The 17,687-nt window shown below is 44.0% G+C and overlaps 2 protein-coding genes across 3 annotated transcripts in view; one reads left to right on the top strand and one right to left on the bottom strand.

Annotated features, from left to right (window-relative positions):
* The window catches only part of LOC110499416 (dynein heavy chain 17, axonemal), an 86,765-nt gene extending 82,774 nt beyond the window's left edge, over positions 1-3,991 (top strand). The window contains exons 76-77 of the mRNA XM_021576549.2: positions 1,483-1,708; positions 2,707-3,991. Of these exons, the coding sequence (XP_021432224.1) occupies positions 1,483-1,708; positions 2,707-2,954 (474 nt within the window). The 3' untranslated portion in view covers positions 2,955-3,991. The remainder of the gene's footprint in view (positions 1-1,482; positions 1,709-2,706) is intronic.
* LOC110499417 (CDP-diacylglycerol--glycerol-3-phosphate 3-phosphatidyltransferase, mitochondrial) overlaps positions 1,793-17,687 on the bottom strand; it is a 29,527-nt gene continuing 13,632 nt past the window's right edge. Inside the window, exons 8-10 of one of the 2 annotated variants that reach the window (XM_021576550.2) lie at positions 16,817-16,965; positions 16,421-16,559; positions 1,793-2,939 (exon numbers count right to left, since the gene is read on the bottom strand). In XM_021576550.2, the coding sequence (XP_021432225.2) occupies positions 16,440-16,559; positions 16,817-16,965 (269 nt within the window). In that variant the 3' untranslated portion in view covers positions 1,793-2,939; positions 16,421-16,439. Of the gene's footprint in view, positions 2,940-14,720; positions 16,300-16,420; positions 16,560-16,816; positions 16,966-17,687 lie in introns of those variants that run through there. The other variant, XM_021576551.2, reaches the window with a different exon arrangement.

The following is a 17,687-nucleotide window of genomic DNA, read 5'->3' as shown; positions in this document are numbered from 1 at the left end:
TCCAACCTAAGTGTATGTAAACTTCCGACTTCAACTGTACTACCATACCCCGTTCAAAAGGCACTTAAATCGTTTGTCATGCCCATACACAATCCATATCTCAATTGCCTCCAGGCTTACACATTATTCTTTAACCTGTCTCTTCATCTAAACTGATAGATGTGGATTTAACAGGTGACATCAATATGGGATCATAGCTTTCACCTGGTCAGTCTCATGGAAAGATCATGTTTTGTACACTCAATGTATATGCATAGAGAAAAGTGCATAAAAAAAGGGAATTGCGTTCCATTTACATGTGCTTAACTCAGGTCAGAATTCCCCCCAACTGCGTGATGAGGCAAACATTTATTATTGTCAAAATTTACTACACAGTGGAAATATGATAATTGGTCATAAAGTCAGTCTCGTCCAAAACTGAGATTTGCGAGAGAATTTGGAAAAACGTGTATGTCACAGAATGAAGGGTACCGTAACAGTTTCTTGGGTTGGCAGGGTTCTCCCCAGGATTTTTAAAAAGGTGGTGCTGCTGAGTATGTTGGCGGGGAGAGTCCCGGAGAGGGCAGTGCTTCCGCCCTTTGGACTCAGATTTGCCATTTTCTGCTATCTAGAGGAAAAACTGGCCATACATACATATATATATATATATATATATATATATCATACTTTTTTCCCCCCCTCTCTTCTTCTACAGTGCACAGCACCCCTCTTACATTCTTTGGGGAGAATCCTGGTTGGGTTTATTTCAATCCTGCCCACAGCACCCAATTAATCAAATTCAGAGCGCATCTGCACGCAACCCAATTGTAATGCCTATGGTCAATATGGTTTGACATATATCCCTATGGGGATTACACAATGTACATGGGACAATATTTTTTTTAAATGCCAATAGCTCAAAATTTCAATGACTTAACCGCAAACTAACTTTAAAATTGTAGAATTTAATGAGACAACTAGGTGTGCAACATGAAAATATTGTTCCATTTACATTGTGTAATTTATTGGACCTAACTAGCCCCAAAGTTTGGATAGCCTAAGTCAAACCAACTTTGCCACGGTCGCACACAGGCCGGCTGAAGCTAAATTGGGCGAAAGAAGTCGGCTAGCTTGCTTGCTAGTCTAGGCGACTTCGATACAAAACCTGGTTAGACTGTTTCAAGTTAACTAGAAGGGTGAGTGACTGTACGGTTTTGACAGAGTTAAAGTACAAACGCTTCACACATTTGAACACAAACACATCAAAGCACAGCTCCAAAACCCAGATGTTCTGTCGCATTCCCTAATGAGAATTGAACCGATGCTAAATCAGGAAGTTCAGCTCCCCTTTAAAGCCAGGTAATTTTCAATTGAGCCGACATAGCGTTTACCGAGAATAAGATCTCCGCGAACATTGTATTCGAAAGACGCATTAACGATAACATGCGATCGTATTGAATATTCTGTCCATACATACTGTGCTGATCGCTTTTGTCTGTGTAGGAATTGGAGTCATGGACAGCAGACTTCGCTCTCCCCACCACGGTGTGGCTGGCAGGGTTCTTCAACCCCCAGTCGTTCCTGACAGCTATCATGCAGTCCATGGCCAGGAAGAACGAGTGGCCTCTGGACAGGATGTGTCTGTCTGTAGAGGTGACCAAGAAGAACCGCGAGGACATGACCAGTCCACCCAGGGAGGGGGCCTACGTCTACGGACTCTATATGGAGGGTACGGGTTATCATCTTGGTTGCATTCTAAAAATGGCATCCTGTTCCCTATGTAGTAAAACACACACACACACACACACAAAAATGCCATGCCGGATTTTTTTTAATCTCCAAAGTGATACACTGTATAACACTTTGCGGCAATTTTATCCATTAGCATCCATCTCCTGGAGAGGAAGTCAGTCAATAACACACATCAGGTGCAGTCAAACCTTTAAACCATTAACAAAAAAACAAAACAAATAATCATAATGATCTTTTAGGTTACAGAGTCATCCATCCACACACACACAGTGCCCAGTTCAGTTTCTGGGGTGCCTCACTGTGAGCTGGTTAGCACAGGAGTTCCCAAATATTACAATAAAATCTATGGGCTAGTTGATCTGGACATTTCTGAATAAATGGCTGTCTAAGATATGGAATGACTGACATGACAAGAGGAACTGATGCACTACCCAATTTCTAAATCGCACCTTGTGCATTCTACTATTCCAACTTACTTTCAAGTTCAGTTCCTGGGATGACTCACTGGATGAGCTGGTTAGAATACCATAGTAAACACTGCTAGATCAGTTCTCCTCTCAACTGTTCTTAAGGTTCCTCCAAGGATCTCAAAACTCCACAGATAGCGGGCTGTCTAGTCACCGTCACACACACAGTTTGTGTCTTCACCTTCAGACCCACACACTACTCTCATCATGTACCAGATTCCATTGTCAATACAAAACTAATGGATATGGAATGTACAAAACATCCTGTAGTAACGTTCCTCCTGCTGACAACATGTACTCAGCATATTAATGTTTGTAGTTAATGGAAAACTAGTTTCCACCACAAAAACACTGCTTTTTCTCAGGCATTAATAACTAAGTGGTCCATTTGTACAGTACTGTAGATATACACAACCATACAGTCTCATTGTGGAGAGATGACGTTTTTATATGTTTAGAGTTAAACTTTTTACAGTAGGTATGTGTGTGTCTGGTTGTGTATGTACAGGGGCACGCTGGGACACACAGACAGGGGTGATAGCGGATGCTCGTCTGAAGGAGCTGACCCCCAACATGCCGGTGATCTTCATCAAGGCGGTACCGGTGGACCGACAGGAGACCAAGAACGTGTATGAGTGTCCCGTCTACAAGACCCGCATGAGGGGTCCCACCTTCATCTGGACCTTCAACCTCAAGACCAAGGAGAAGCCTGCCAAGTGGGTACTGGCCGCTGTCTGCCTCCTGCTCAGTGTGTAAGAGAGAGGCAAGAGAAAACACAGAAACACTCATCTGAAATACCTTTTTCATTAATAAAAAGCATCAATGTTGCACAAAAATAATTACAGATTTGTCATCTGTCTATTGGAGGAATGTGATGAACACAGACAGACATCGGTGAGGTAAGAGAAAGATGTGTGTTGAGCTTGGAAATGGCATGAAACAACTCCACTGTATCATAGTACAGCTTTCTCACTGTCCCAGTGTTCCTAGGAAGGTCCACTAGGGGGCAGCCTGTACAAGCATGGTTAGGACACACAGATGCAAAGAACGGTACAATACAAGCATGCACACACAAACCTCAGGTGATAACCTTTTGAATGGGAAAGTGAGGTGTGATTATTGGAAGGCTTCCAGCCTGTTGTCAGTACAGTAACAATAAACATTCTGTAGATAATATCCATTTTTAACCACTCAGCTATTGTTAGAGCTAAGCTTTTTTTTTTCTTTTTTTCTCCCCTCTTTGGCAGATAACAGCTACAGTAAGTACTTACTTCAACCACAGACTTATATAACCACGTTTAACTTTTATTCTGGGAAACTGCACCATGAGGGTGTACCTGTGAAACCACATGGAGATGGTATTGATACTAGCGCTGGCGTACCGGACACCCTCACAGCCAGTGGAGCTTACTCAGGTGTTTAAAATCACATATTAGACCGAGAACCTAATGGTTCTTAGGTAGTTCTTTATGAGTTTTAGTTTAGAAAAAGATCGCAGAAATGACAGTTACAGGGATGGTAAAAAAATTAGCTTGATTGCCATAGCAACATCAGGGAAACTAGACAGAAGGGAGTTGTAGTTCTGTAACATTTTTAATTTAGCCTCTCATTCTCCTTAAAGCCGGGCTCAACACATTACAGAAAATATTAACTGTATAGGAAGCTCTGGGGACAGGTCGTCTGGATACTGGGCTGCCAGTATATTGGCAGATGCAAACAGATCAAATCCAATTTTGTCACATGCACTGAATACAACAGGTGGAGGGCGAAATGCTTACTTATAAGCCCTTAACCAAAAATGCATGTTAAGTATTTACCCCAAAAAATTAAAGAGCAACAATAAAATAACAGTATTGAGGCTATATACACGGAGTACCACCAGTACAGAGTCAATGTGCGGGGGGACAGGTTAGTCGAGGTAATATGTACATGTAGGTAGATGTAAAGTGACTATGCATAGATAATAAACAGTAGCAGCACCGTAAAAAAAAATGTGTGTGGGGGTGTCAATACAAATAGTCCAGGTAGCCATTTGTTTAGCTTTTCAGGAGTCTTATTGTTTGGGGGTAGAAGCTGTTATTAAGAAGCCTTTTGGACCTAGACTTGGCGCTCGGGTACCGCTTGCAGTGCGGTAGCAGAGAGAACAATATGACTAGGGTGGCTGGAGTCTTTGGCAATTTTAAGGGCCTTTCTCTGACATCTGCCTGGTATAGAGGTCCTGGATGGCAGGAAGCTTGGCCCCGGTGATGTACTGGGCCGTACACACTACCCTCTGTTGTGCCTTGCGGTCAGAGGTCGAGCAGTTTCCATTCCAGGCGGTAATGCAACCAGTCAGGATGCTCTCGATGGTGCGGCTGTAGAACTTTAAGAGGATCTGAGGACCCATGCCAAATCTTTTCAGTCTCTTAAGGGGAAATAGTCGTGAAGAGGGCACGCCGAAGCCTGTCTTGGTGTGTTTGGACCATGATCGTTTGTTGGTGATGTGGACACCAAGTAACTCAAAGCTCTCAACCTGCTCCACTACAGCCCCGTCGATGAGAATGGGGGCGTGTTCGGCCTTTTCAATGACAGCCTAGGAACAGTGGGTTAACTGCCTTGTTCAGGGGCAGAATGACAGATTTACACCTTGTCAGCTCGGGGATTTGATCTTGCAACCTTTTGGTTACTTGTCCAATGCTCTAACCACTAGGCGACCAGCCTATAGGCTGTCTGATCATTGTCGGTGATCAGGCCTACACTGTTACGTCATCTGAAAACTTGATGGTGGTGTTGGGATCGTACTTGGCCATGCAGCCATGGGTGAACAGGAGGGGACTAAGCATGCACCCCTGAGTTGAGGATCAGCATGGCAGATGTGTTATCTACACTTACCACCTGAGGGTGGCCCGTCAGGAAGTCCAGGATCCAGTTGCAGAGGGAGGTGTTTAGTCCCAGGGTCCTTAGCTTAGTGATGAGCTATGAGGGCAATATGGCAATGGACGCTGAGCTGTAGTCAATGAATAGCATTTTTTACGTAAGCGTTTCCTTTTGTCCAGGTGCAATAGAGATTGTCTCATCTGTGGGGCGGTGTGCAAATTGGAGTGGGTCTAGGGTTTCTGGGATAATGGCTACAGTTGTAAGTGCTACGGGTTGGTAGTCATTTAGGCAGGTTTCCTTGGTGTTCTTGGGCACAGGGACTATCGTGGTCTGCTTGAAACATGTTGGTATTACAGACTCGGTCAGGGAGAGGTTGAAAATGTCCGTGAAAACACTTGCCAGTTGGTCAGCAAATGCTCGGAGTACAATTCTTGGTAATCTGTCTGGCCATGCAGCCTTGTGAATGTTGACCTGTTTAAAGGTCTTACTCACATCGGCTACGGAGAAGGTGATCACACAGTCATCTGGAACAGCTGGTGCTCTCATGCATGCTTCAGTGTTGCTTGCCTCGAAGTGCCCATAGTCATTTAGCTCGTCTGGTAGGCTCGTGTCACTGGGCAGCTCGCGGCTGTGCTTCCCCATGTAGTCTGTAATAGTTTGCAAGCCCTGCCACATCCGATGAGCGTTGGAGCCGGTGTAGTAGGATTCAATCTTAGTCCTGTATTGACGCTTTGCCTGTTTGATGGTTCGTTGTAGGGCATAGTGTGATTTCTTCTAAACGTCTGGGTTAGAGTCCTGCTCCTTGAAAGCGGCAGCTTTCAGCTCCCTTTAGCTCAGTGTGGATGTTGCTTGTAATCCATGGCCTCTGGTTGGGGTATGTACGTACGTACGGTCATTGTGGGGACAACATCATCGACGCAGTTATTGATGAAGCCGATGACTGATGTGGTGATCAACTTTAGTAGAAAAACAGTTCTTGAGGGCTGTTTGCGATTTCGTTCATACTGGTGAACCGGTGTTTGAGTTGGGTGGTTGCAATATCAACAGTCCCTTATCTCTGGTATATCTTGGCATCATTCAAAAAAAAAAAAAAAGTTTATATTGTATAATGCGTAATGTCTCAGGAAAGGTTGGCAATACTCAGTATAGAAAACAGTCAGCCCACAACCTGCAAGGACTTGTAGAGGATACTAACCTCAACATTAAAAAAAGTCATTCCAGGTCACAATTCCATACCTAAAACCTTGATTTTGGGCAAAATGACCTGATTGGACTACTATCACCAAGGACTATCAAGAAAAACTAAAACTTCAAACAAGCCAAAAACCTGCAGAAGAAACACAGCAGAACATGGAAATACCATCCAACACAACATTGAGTGAGTAATGTTCAGTCTGAACCTACTTTCTGAAGCCAAAAAGTAAAAGACAATCTTTAGATAATTTTGTTATATAAAGCTTCTTAAATAAGGCTATCAAACTGCTAGGAAAGAATCTGACTGAAATTAGCACTGAAGTGAGGTGTGAAAACTCGAGCCTAACAATGGCAGGAGACTTTCACAGCCCCCCCACCCTCCCCCAAATGCAGAGGCCTTTGAAGCCCCTCCATCTGTGCAGAGAATATATCCTCCACAGAATCCCCAAAATATAGCAGCCACAGAACAACTTTGGTTTGGACGTCGTAAAATGACCATGTCGCCAACACTTTAAAAAAATATATAGCTAGCTAATGACCTTTTCCCACGTGGAAAAGACAGTTGCTAGCTGGGATTTTCTACAAGGAATCTGCCTCCCGAGATAAGTTTCTCCCAAGTGGTTGTGACACCTATTCCCATTGCCTGGATTCCGCATGGCAATCTGTAAACTGTCTGCCCTGGCCCATCTCCCCGTCTGGTGTAGGTACCCCCCTCTCTCCAGAGCTTTCAGTCACCTCCAGCACACATGCACTGTTAAGGCGAGTGACTCTGAACTTACAATGGCTAGCCCCAAGTTGTTATACACTGCTCAAAAAAATAAAGGGAACACTAAAATAACACATCCTAGATCTGAATGAATTAAATATTCTTATTAAATACATAGTTGAATGTGCTGACAAAAATAACGCAAAAATTATCAATGGAAATCAAATTTATCAACCCATGGAGGTCTGGATTTGGAGTCACTCAAAATTAAAGTGGAAAACCACACTACAGGCTGATCCAACTTTGATGTAATGTCCTTAAAACAAGTCAAAATGAGGCTCAGTAGTGTGTGTGGCCTCCACGTGCCTGTATGACCTCCCTACAACGCCTGGGCATGCTCCTGATGAGGTGGTGGATGGTCTCCTGAGGGATCTCCTCCCAGACCTGGACTAAAGCATCCGCCAACTCCTGGACAGTCTGTGGTGCAACGTGGCGTTGGTGGATGGAGCGAGACATGATGTCCCAGATGTGCTCAATTGGATTCAGGTCTGGGGAACAGGGGGGCCAGTCCATAGCATCAATGCCTTCCTCTTGCAGGAACTGCTGACACACACCAGTCACATGAGGTCTAGCATTGTCTTGCATTAGGAGGAACCCAGGGCCAACCGCACCAGCATATGGTCTCACAGGGGGTCTGAGGATCTCATCTCGGTACCTAATGGCAGTCAGGCTACCTCTGGCGAGCACATGGAGGGCTGTGCGGCCCCCCAAAGAAATGCCACTCCACACCATGACTGACCCACCACCAAACCGGTCATGCTGGAGGATGTTGCAGGCAGCAGAACGTTCTCCACGGCGTCTCCAGACTGTCACGTGCTCAGTGTGAACCTGCTTTCATCTGTGAAGAGCACAGGGCGCCAGTGGCGAATTTGCCAATCTTGGTGTTCTCTGGCAAATGCCAAACGTCCTGCACGGTGTTGGGCTGTAAGCACAACCCCCACCTGTGGACGTCAGGCCCTCATACCACCCTCATGGAGTCTGTTTCTGACCGTTTGAGCAGACACATGCACATTTGTGGCCTGCTGGAGGTCATTTTGCAGGGCTCTGGCAGTGCTCCTCCTGCTCCTCCTTGCACAAAGGCGGAGGTAGCGGTCCTGCTGCTGGGTTGTTGCCCTCCTACGGCCTCCTCCACGTCTCCTGGCCTGTCTCCTGGTAGCACCTCCATGCTCAAATCAAATCAAATTTTATTTGTCACATACACATGGTTAGCAGATGTTAATGCGAGTGTAGCGAAATGCTTGTGCTTCTAGTTCCGACAATGCAGTAATAACCAACAAGTAATCTAACTAACAATTCCAAAACTACTGTCTTGTACACAGTGTAAGGGGATAAAGAATATGTACATAAGGATATATGAATGAGTGATGGTACAGAGCAGCATAGGCAAGATACAGTAGATGGTATCGAGTACAGTATGTACAAATGAGATGAGTATGTAAACAAAGTGGCATAGTTTAAAGTGGCTAGTGATACATGTATTACATAAGGATACAGTCGATGATATAGAGTACAGTATATACGTATGCATATGAGATGAATAATGTAGGGTAAGTAACATTATATAAGGTAGCATTGTTTAAAGTGGCTAGTGATATATTTACATCATTTCCCATCAATTCCCATTATTAAAGTGGCTGGAGTTGAGTCAGTGTCAGTGTGTTGGCAGCAGCCACTCAATGTTAGTGGTGGCTGTTTAACAGTCTGATGGCCTTGAGATAGAAGCTGTTTTTCAGTCTCTCGGTCCCAGCTTTGATGCACCTGTACTGACCTCGCCTTCTGGATGATAGCGGGGTGAACAGGCAGTGGCTCGGGTGGTTGATGTCCTTGATGATCTTTATGGCCTTCCTGTGACATCGGGTGGTGTAGGTGTCCTGGAGGGCAGGTAGTTTGCCCCCGGTGATGCGTTGTGCAGACCTCACCACCCTCTGGAGAGCCTTACGCTCTGGACACTACGCTGACAGACACAGCAAACCTTCTTGCCACAGCTCGCATTGATGTGCCATCCTGGATGAGCTGCACTACCTAAGCCACTTGTGGGTTGTAGACTCCGTCTCATGCTACCACTAGAGTGAAAGCACCGCCAGCATTCAAAAGTGACCAAAACATCAGCCAGGAAGCATAGGAACTGAGAAGTGGTCTGTGGTCCCCACCTGCAGAACCACTCCTTTATTGGGGGTGTCTTGCTAATTGCCTATAATGTTCACCTGTTGTCTATTCCATTTGCACAACAGCATGTGAAATTTATTGTCAATCAGTGTTGCTTCCAAAGTGGACAGTTTGATTTCACAGAAGTGTGATTGACTTGGAGTTACATTGTGTTGTTTAAGTGTTCCCTTTATTTTTTTGAGCAGTGTATTTCTCTCTTGTGCTTTATGCCATTTGCCTCATGCGTGGTATATTGACTTTGAACTTGCTTGTTTACCCAACCGTGGGACAGTCGGTTTATTCCCACACTTGGGACTCGGACTCCATTGGTTACACAGACTCTTGGCCTCCCATCTTATTCTAACCACCTCTCACCGGCTTTGTATTCATGTTACCTGTACAATATGATTAAAATGTTATAAATCAACACTGCAGAGCGCTCCCTGTCCTCTGCCGTGCCCCGATTGTATTACTGCGGATTATATCTGGAAAATGTGCATGTACACCGTGGCCCATCTACGGTTGCTAACCCCAAATCTGAATTGTGCTCTGCTTCACTGATTACTGCACGTTAACAGTAGAAACGTATTACCTAAAATGTACCAATTGAAAGTGTGGGTTCACAGCTCCAATCCATATGTGTTGGTCATTACTGAGACTTGGTTAAGAAAGAGTGTTTTGAACACCGATGTTAACCTTTCTGCTTATAACCTTTTTCTGCAAGAGATCTTCCAAAGGTGGTGGAGTGGCAGTCTTTACCAAGGAACACCTTCAGTGCTCAGTTGTCTCCACCAAGTCTGCCCCCAAACAATTTGATTTGCCAGTTTTACACATTAAAACGTTCAATTAATTGCTGGTTATTATCGGCCACCATCAGCACCTACCTGCCTGTGCCCTAAGCTCTTTCTTGGCCCCTTACACTAAGTCTGAATTTGTCCTGCTATGTGACCTAAATTAGGGACATGCTTAAACTACCTGACCAGACCTAAAGCAATGACACTCCCTAAATCTCTCTCATATTCAAGGTATGACTCAAAACACCCAGAAAAGGCTACTCCCATTAATTCTATCCTTACAGGTCATTACAGAAAACACCAGACTGATACCTTAGTGATGACCGTTTTACAGCCTGTGTTTGTAATGGCTGCTCAGTGAAACGACCTGTCCTGACTTGTCAGACGCTTGCGAAAAAAAAACCTTTAATGAGCAAGACTTCCTTCACAATCTGGCCTCTGTAAATTGGTATAGAATCAGCTTGATCCCCTCTGTCAAACACTTGGAAGACTTTTTATATATTTTCAGTGGTATCGTTAACAAATACAAGCCCATAAAGAAAATGAAAAAAATAAAAAACGGGTTCAGCCCCTGATCTGGCAGTTACTCCGCCTCAAGAATTCCATTTGGCAAATCGCTCGGCACACGCATACTGACAGGCTGACTGGCTCTCGTTCATGCAAATTATAAATAAGTGCATTCAGGCTATCCGGAAGGCCAAAGTTAAAGTAACTAAGGAGCAGTTCGCTTTGTGGGTCTAACCCCAAGAAGTTCTGGAAAACAGTTAAAGACCTGGAAAATTAACCCTCCTCACAGCTGCCCATGTCACTTAATGTTAATGTGGTTGTTACTGACAAGGAGCACATGGCTGAGCTCTTTAAAAATCACCACTTCATTAAGTCGAGTCCTATGTGACTCAGCCATGCCTCCTTGCCCGTCCAACATTTCCTCATCTCCCACCCCTTCTAATGTGACTACCCGACGCTCCTCCCTCTTTTTCCCCTGCCCGCTACAAACTTTCTCCCTGCAGGCGGTCACTGAGTCCGAGGTGCTAAAGGAGCTCCTTAAACTTGACCCCCCAAAAAACATCTGGTTTAGATCCTTTTTTTAAGGTCGCTGCCCCCATCATCGCCAAACCGCTCCCCCCAAATCTGGGGAGGTTCCCATTGCTTGGAAGGCAGCCACGGTGCAGCCTTCATTAAAAAGGGGAGATCAAGCTCACCCTAACTGTTACAGGCCAATTTTTATTTTGCCCTGTTTATCAAAAGTGTTGGAAAAACTAGTAAATAATTAACTGACTGGGTTTAGTATTCTCTTGGGTATGTAATCTGGTTTCCGCTCAGGTTATGGATGTGTCACTACAACCTTAAAAAGGTTCTAAATGAAGTCACCATTGCCCTAGATTTTAAGCAATGTTGTGCTGCTATTTTTATTGACTTGGCCAAAGCTTTTGATACGGTAGACCATTCTATTCTTGTGGACCGGCTAAGGAGTACTGGTGTCTCTGAGGGGTCTTTAGCCTGGTTTGCAAACTACCTCCAAGAGTGCAGTGTATAAAGTCAGAACATCATCTGTCTCAGCCAATGTCTGTCACCAAGGGAGTACCCCAAGGCTTGATCCTAGGCACCACGCTCTTCTCACTTTACAGCAACAGCTCAAGCAGTAGGAAGCTCTCTCATCCATTTATATGCAGATGATAGTCATACTCAGCTGGCCCCTCCCCGAATTGTGTTAAACGCTCTACATCAAAGCTTTGTGTGTCCAACAAGCTCTCTACCCTTAACCTTGTTCTGAACACCTCCAAAACAAAAAGGTCATGTGGTTTGGTAAGAAGAATGCCCCTCTCCCCACCGGTGTGATTACTACCTCTGAGGGTTTAGAGCTTGAGGTAGTCAGCTCATACAAGTACTTGGGAGTATGGCTAGACGGTACACTGTCCTTCTCTCAGCACATAGCAAAGCTGCAGGCTAAGGTTAAATCTAGACTTGGTTTCCTCTATCGTAATTACTCCTCTTTCACCACAGCTCCCAAACTAACCCTGATTCAGATGACCATCCTACCCATAATAGATTATGGAGGCATAATTTATAGATCGGCAGGTAAGGGTGCTTTCGAGCGGTTAGATGTTCTTTACCATTAGGCCATCAGATTTGCCACCAATGCTCCTTATAGGACACGTCACTGCACTCAATACTCTGTAAACTGGTCATCTCTGTATACCCGTCACAAGACACACTGGTTGATGCTTATTTATAAAACCCTCTTTGGCCTCACTCCCCCTTATCCGAGATATCTATTGCAGCCCTCATCCTCCACATACAAAACCCGTTCTGCCAGTCACATTCTGTTAAAAAGATCCCCATAACACACATCCCTGGGACACTCCACTTTTCAGTTCACTGCACCAAGTGAAAAACTCAAACTGGACCGTTTTATCACCATTTCTTCCTTCAAAGACTCATGGACACTCTTACTGACAGTTGCTACTTTGCGTGATGTATTGTTGTCTCTACCCTCTTGCCCTTTGTGCGGTTGTCTGTGCCATGTGTTGATACCATGTTGTCTTAAGTCTCTATGTAGTGTTGTCTCTTGTCGGTGTGGGTTTGTCCTATTTTATTTTTACAATTTTTATCATAGCCCCCATCCCTGCAGGAGGCCTTTTGTCTTCTGGTAGGCCATCATTGTAAATAATAATTTGTTCTTAACCGACTTGCCTAGTTAGGGTCGAACCCTTTTTAACATTTTGCCTAAAATGACATACAAATCTAACTGTCTGTAGCTCAGGACATGCATATTCTTTACACCATTTGAAATGAAACACTTTGAAGTTTGGAAATGTGAAATTAATGTAGGAGAAAATAAAACACAGATCTGGTAAAAGATGTTTAAAAACATGCGTTTCTTTGTCTTTTCTATCCCCCCATCTTTGAAATGCAAGAGAAAGGCCATTATATCACTTCGGAGTCTAGGCACAATTTAGTTTAACCACCAGATGACAGCAGTGTATGTGCAAAGTTTAAGACTGATCCAATGAACCATTGTATTACTGTTCAAAATGTTGTACCAAGTCTTCCCAATGTGCCAAATTGGTCAATTGATACATTTAAGTACATAACTATAGAGAACATAGAATTTTTGTATGTAAATTTAAAAATAAGTTTACACTTATTAAGGATAATTAGCTTCCCTACAGAAAAGACACTAACCGTCACACATTAGATGTGTATTGTTTGATAAAATTGATTTTATCAAACAAAACTCTGCTACACTGTATTTCTGGGATCCTCAAGATGACAAGTCAGAGCAAGATTACTGAATGTAAGTACATTATGTACCTTTATAGGTGAATGTATCAAACCAGTTTCCGTGATAAGTTGTGCACTCTCCTCAAATGATAGCATTGTATTCTTTCACTGTAATAGCTACTGTAAATTGGACAGTGCAGTTAGATTAACAATAATGTAACCTTTCTGCCCATATAAGACATGATTATGTCCTGGAAAGTTCACGTTATTTACAACGTCATGCTAATCACGTTAGTTCAACCATCCCGCGGGAGGGACACCGATCCCATAAAGGTTACACAAAAACCTGGACCTACAGGCTTTGGTAAACATTTGCACACAAAAAAACGACTTCATGACACCAGGGGAATCTCTCCAGTTAAATGTAAATTATTTTATTTAAACTTGAATTATTGCAGCCTATTTGTGTATGGGCTGCAATATTCAAAAGTGGCTGAACTTATCCCCAACTCTACAACTTTTTTCCTCATTGTTAGGCTATTTGATGTGACATTTTTATGAATAGCAGATAAATACGTTATATGCAGTGCCTCGAAAGTATTCAGACCTCGACTTTTTCCAAAATTTTTTGTTACGTTACAGCCTTATTCTAAAATGGGTTTAACATTTTTTTTTAATATACCTTATTTACACAAGTATTCAGACCCTTTGCTATGGGACTCTAAATTGAGCGCAGGTGCACCCTGTTTCCATTGATCATCCTCAATGTTTCTATAACTTGAAGTCCATCTGTGGTAAATTAAATTGATTGGACATGATTTGGAAAGACACACACCCTCAGTTGACAGTGCATGTCAAAGCAAAAACCAAGCCATGAGGTCAAAGGCATTGTCTATAGAGCTTCAAGAATGGATTGTGTCGAGGCACAGATCTGGGGAAGGGTACCAAAAAAAAATTTCCTCAGCATTGAAAGTCCAAGAACACAGTGGCCTCCATCATTCTTAAAATGGAAGAAGTTTGGAACCAGACTCTTCCTAGAGCTGGCGGTCCGGCCAAACTGAACAATCGGGAGAGAAGGGCCTTGGTCAGGGAGGTGACCTTCCAATAGGACAACAACCCTAACCACACAGCCAAGACAACGCAGGAGTGGCTTCGGGACAAGTCTCTGAATGTTCTTGAGTGGCCCAGCCAGAGCCCGGAATTGAACCCAATCGAACATCTCTGGAGAGACCTGAAAATAGCTGTGCAGCAACACTCCCCATCCAACCTGACAGAGCTTGAAGATGTTTATTTAACCTTTAACTAGGCAAGTCAGCTAAGAACAAATTCTTATTTACTATGACGGCCTGCACAGGCCAAATCTGGGCCATTTGTGCACCGCCCTATGGAACTCCCAATCATGGCCGGTTGTAATACAGCCTGGATTCAAACAAAGGGTGTCTGTAGTGACGCCTCTAGCACTGAGATGCAGTTCCTGAGACCGCTGTGCCACTCATGAGCCCATCTGCAGAGAATGGGAGAAACTCCCCAAATACAGACGTGCCAAACTTGTAGCATCATACCCAAGAAGACTAGAGGCTGTTATCACTGCCAAAGATGATTCAACAAAGTACTGAGTAAAGGGTCTGAATACTTACGTAAATATGATTTCCTTTATTTGTAATATATTAGCAAACGTCTAAAAACCTTATGGGGTAGCGTGTGTAGATTGAGGGGTATAAAAAAACGAATAAGGCTGTAACGTAACAAAATGTGGAAAAAGTCAAAGGGTCTGAATACTTTCCGAAGGCACTGTAAAGCTATAGATAGTACACTGCATAATGAAACAATCCCTAGTAAGCTAGTGTTTTGAAGGTGGACCAACTATCATTTTGGCATCAAGACTGGTTTTACGCACAACTTTCTATCCAAGCTAGGAGAGAGTACAAGGAGGGTTCATGTCATGCAGATTCAGGTAGCCTATACAGGACAGTTGTATAATCAAATATATATATATATATATATATATATATATATATATATGGTAGCTGATTAGTATGCGGTTTCATCAAACATTTATAATTTTACAGAATAAGTAATTATATTGCCACCAGCCAGCAAGCTACAAATGGCAGCATTGTGACAGCGTGCTTAACGTGAGAAAATGACAACCAAATAGGCCTACCAGTAAACATTTATACATTAGCTAAAGCAAAGTTACGCCATGGCACCACAGAAACCCTATAAAATCGTTTCAATAAGCATCCATCCGTATAGACATGTCGCAATTTAATCACCGTGGACGGTATTCTATACTTTGATATACTTTTACTTTATACTTTGGGGGGGGGGGGGCTCTGACTTTACAGGGGGGTTCCAGAGAAACTGCGTTACGCCAGTGGATACTAGGGCTGTTTCTGGGTGGCAGGAAGGAGGATGGATGTTCATCTATAGATGACTGACCTGGTCCGGGACACGGGGTTAACAGACCCTGATCCCACCTCACATGCTCAGTGAGAGTGTGTATGTCCACTGTAAGTGTGTGTTTTAATTTCCATTTCTAAAATGTGTTCATTTACAAGAACAACACAGTAACAAAAACAAACTATAGATAGATAACATCTTTGTTCATGTATTTGGATGCTTGTGGAGTATGACGAGGAATGTGTGGCCCCATCCGTCATCGTTCCCTCACGGCAGCTGATCACACACTGACATTTAGTGGCCATTTGTCTCACTGAGTAACATTGTGGTGACGAGACACCTCCGCCTCAGCATTTACCGTCACCATAAAAAGAAAATACTTCCTGTAAGGCAAGTCTACATCCCTGTTAGAACACACACAATAAGCCACCCTTCCCCCGTCTAAGCCACCTTTGACCCCACTGCCTAGTACACCGCCTACTCTAGCCGTCAGCAGAATGACTTCTCTCACACTCACCCGAATGGGTCCAGATGCTGACTACAGAATGTTGATGCTGAGGGGTCAAAGGCCAGATGGGTCCGACAGTTTCTCTCAGAGAGACGGGACGTTGAGGAGGAGGGGGGAGTAAAGTGGAGAAAGGTAGCTGGGTTCAGCTTCTGAGGTTGATGCGGCCGTGGGCTAGGTTGAGGGCTGGTACACATAGCAGTGGCAAGGGACCTTTTGGAGAAACCCAAGTTCCGCCATTCTATAAAAAGCATCTGTACTTCTGTGTGTGACTAGGAGACGATCGTTCAGAGGTGTGGGTGTGGTACCTGTGGCGTGTGAGAGGGAGCGTTACCTTTGTTTGGCTGTTTCTCTCAGAAGAACTTCTTGATGAGGGGAGTGACCAATTTGACCCACAGCTTGACATGGCGATCTGGCTGCTGGAACGTAGAGCTGGACACCTCTGTAGACCTCTGGTACAACATCTCCTGCTCCTGTAACACAGACGAGAGAGAGAGTAATTGTGTGAGAGTGGGAATGAGTTTGTGTACACATGAGACACACAGCAGGTTTCCCTGCTTGCTCGCTCAACCTACTTTGCATATTATTACCAGCTTCACATAGTTCCTGAGATCATGAGCTATCAAATTAGTTGCATTTTGTAGACAGGCCTTTTGGTTGAGAGCTGTATAAAACAGAACCATAGTATCAAGTCTGTTTAAATAAATTTGTGTTGGTTTGAATGGCCTACTTCCTGCAAGTGGGCCTGTAGTTCCTGGTTCTCTGTTACTATGGCGATCTGGGCCTCCAGGTCCCGGTGCACCGAGCGGTAGCCAAAGTTTGGAGAGCCAATTAGAGTCAGGCACGGCCGCACATGCCCCCGCAAGTAGTACCACAGCCCTGCAGAGAGCGAGAGAGAGAAGGATGAGGGAAAAGGGGGGAGGAGAAGGGGATTGGTGGAGGAAGGAAAGAGGGAGGAGAGAGAGAAAGAGAGCAGTTTCCCAACATCAGTGATTTGTTCTGCAGCTGGGGGTCAGGGTCAACTCTAATGGTCATTGATTCTCTCCAGGCTGGGTGCTGTGTGATTTCTCCCGTGCAGTGTGTGCTGTGATTACGGGAAATGGCCAGCCCGCCCTGCTTTATCTAATAAATGGGACTTCTACGATCGTGTGAAATTACATTCCACTGACGCTGCTTCACTGTGTGTTCATTTCCCCCCCTCTCTCGCAGTGGCTCAATCTGGCTTTTGAAGAAAAAAACAACAAGAATTTACCTAGCTACTAATGCACCACTAACATTTCAGTTGTTTAGAATATTTTTTGGGACACATTACCATTTTATTCTATAAATGAAGTATCAGCGAAAGGTTGATAGTAATTCAGATATAATTCCTTAGAGCATTTTGTCATGTTTAAATGTGGTTCTCGTTGACCATATCCACAACTATAAAGGAAACACTAAAGCACACAGAAACCCCCAACGTCTATCCAAACCCAGTAGTGACTGTTTCCTTGGCTCGGGGCTAAAGGTGAATTTAAAAACTTTAACTAGGCAAGTCAGTTAAGAACAATTTCTTAGTTACAATGACGGCCTAGAAACAGTGGGTTAACTGCCTTGTTCAG

Source organism: Oncorhynchus mykiss, chromosome 20 (assembly GCF_013265735.2).
Source record: "Oncorhynchus mykiss isolate Arlee chromosome 20, USDA_OmykA_1.1, whole genome shotgun sequence".
Lineage (NCBI taxonomy): Eukaryota > Metazoa > Chordata > Actinopteri > Salmoniformes > Salmonidae > Oncorhynchus > Oncorhynchus mykiss.
This window is presented reverse-complemented; position numbering and strand designations above follow the sequence as displayed.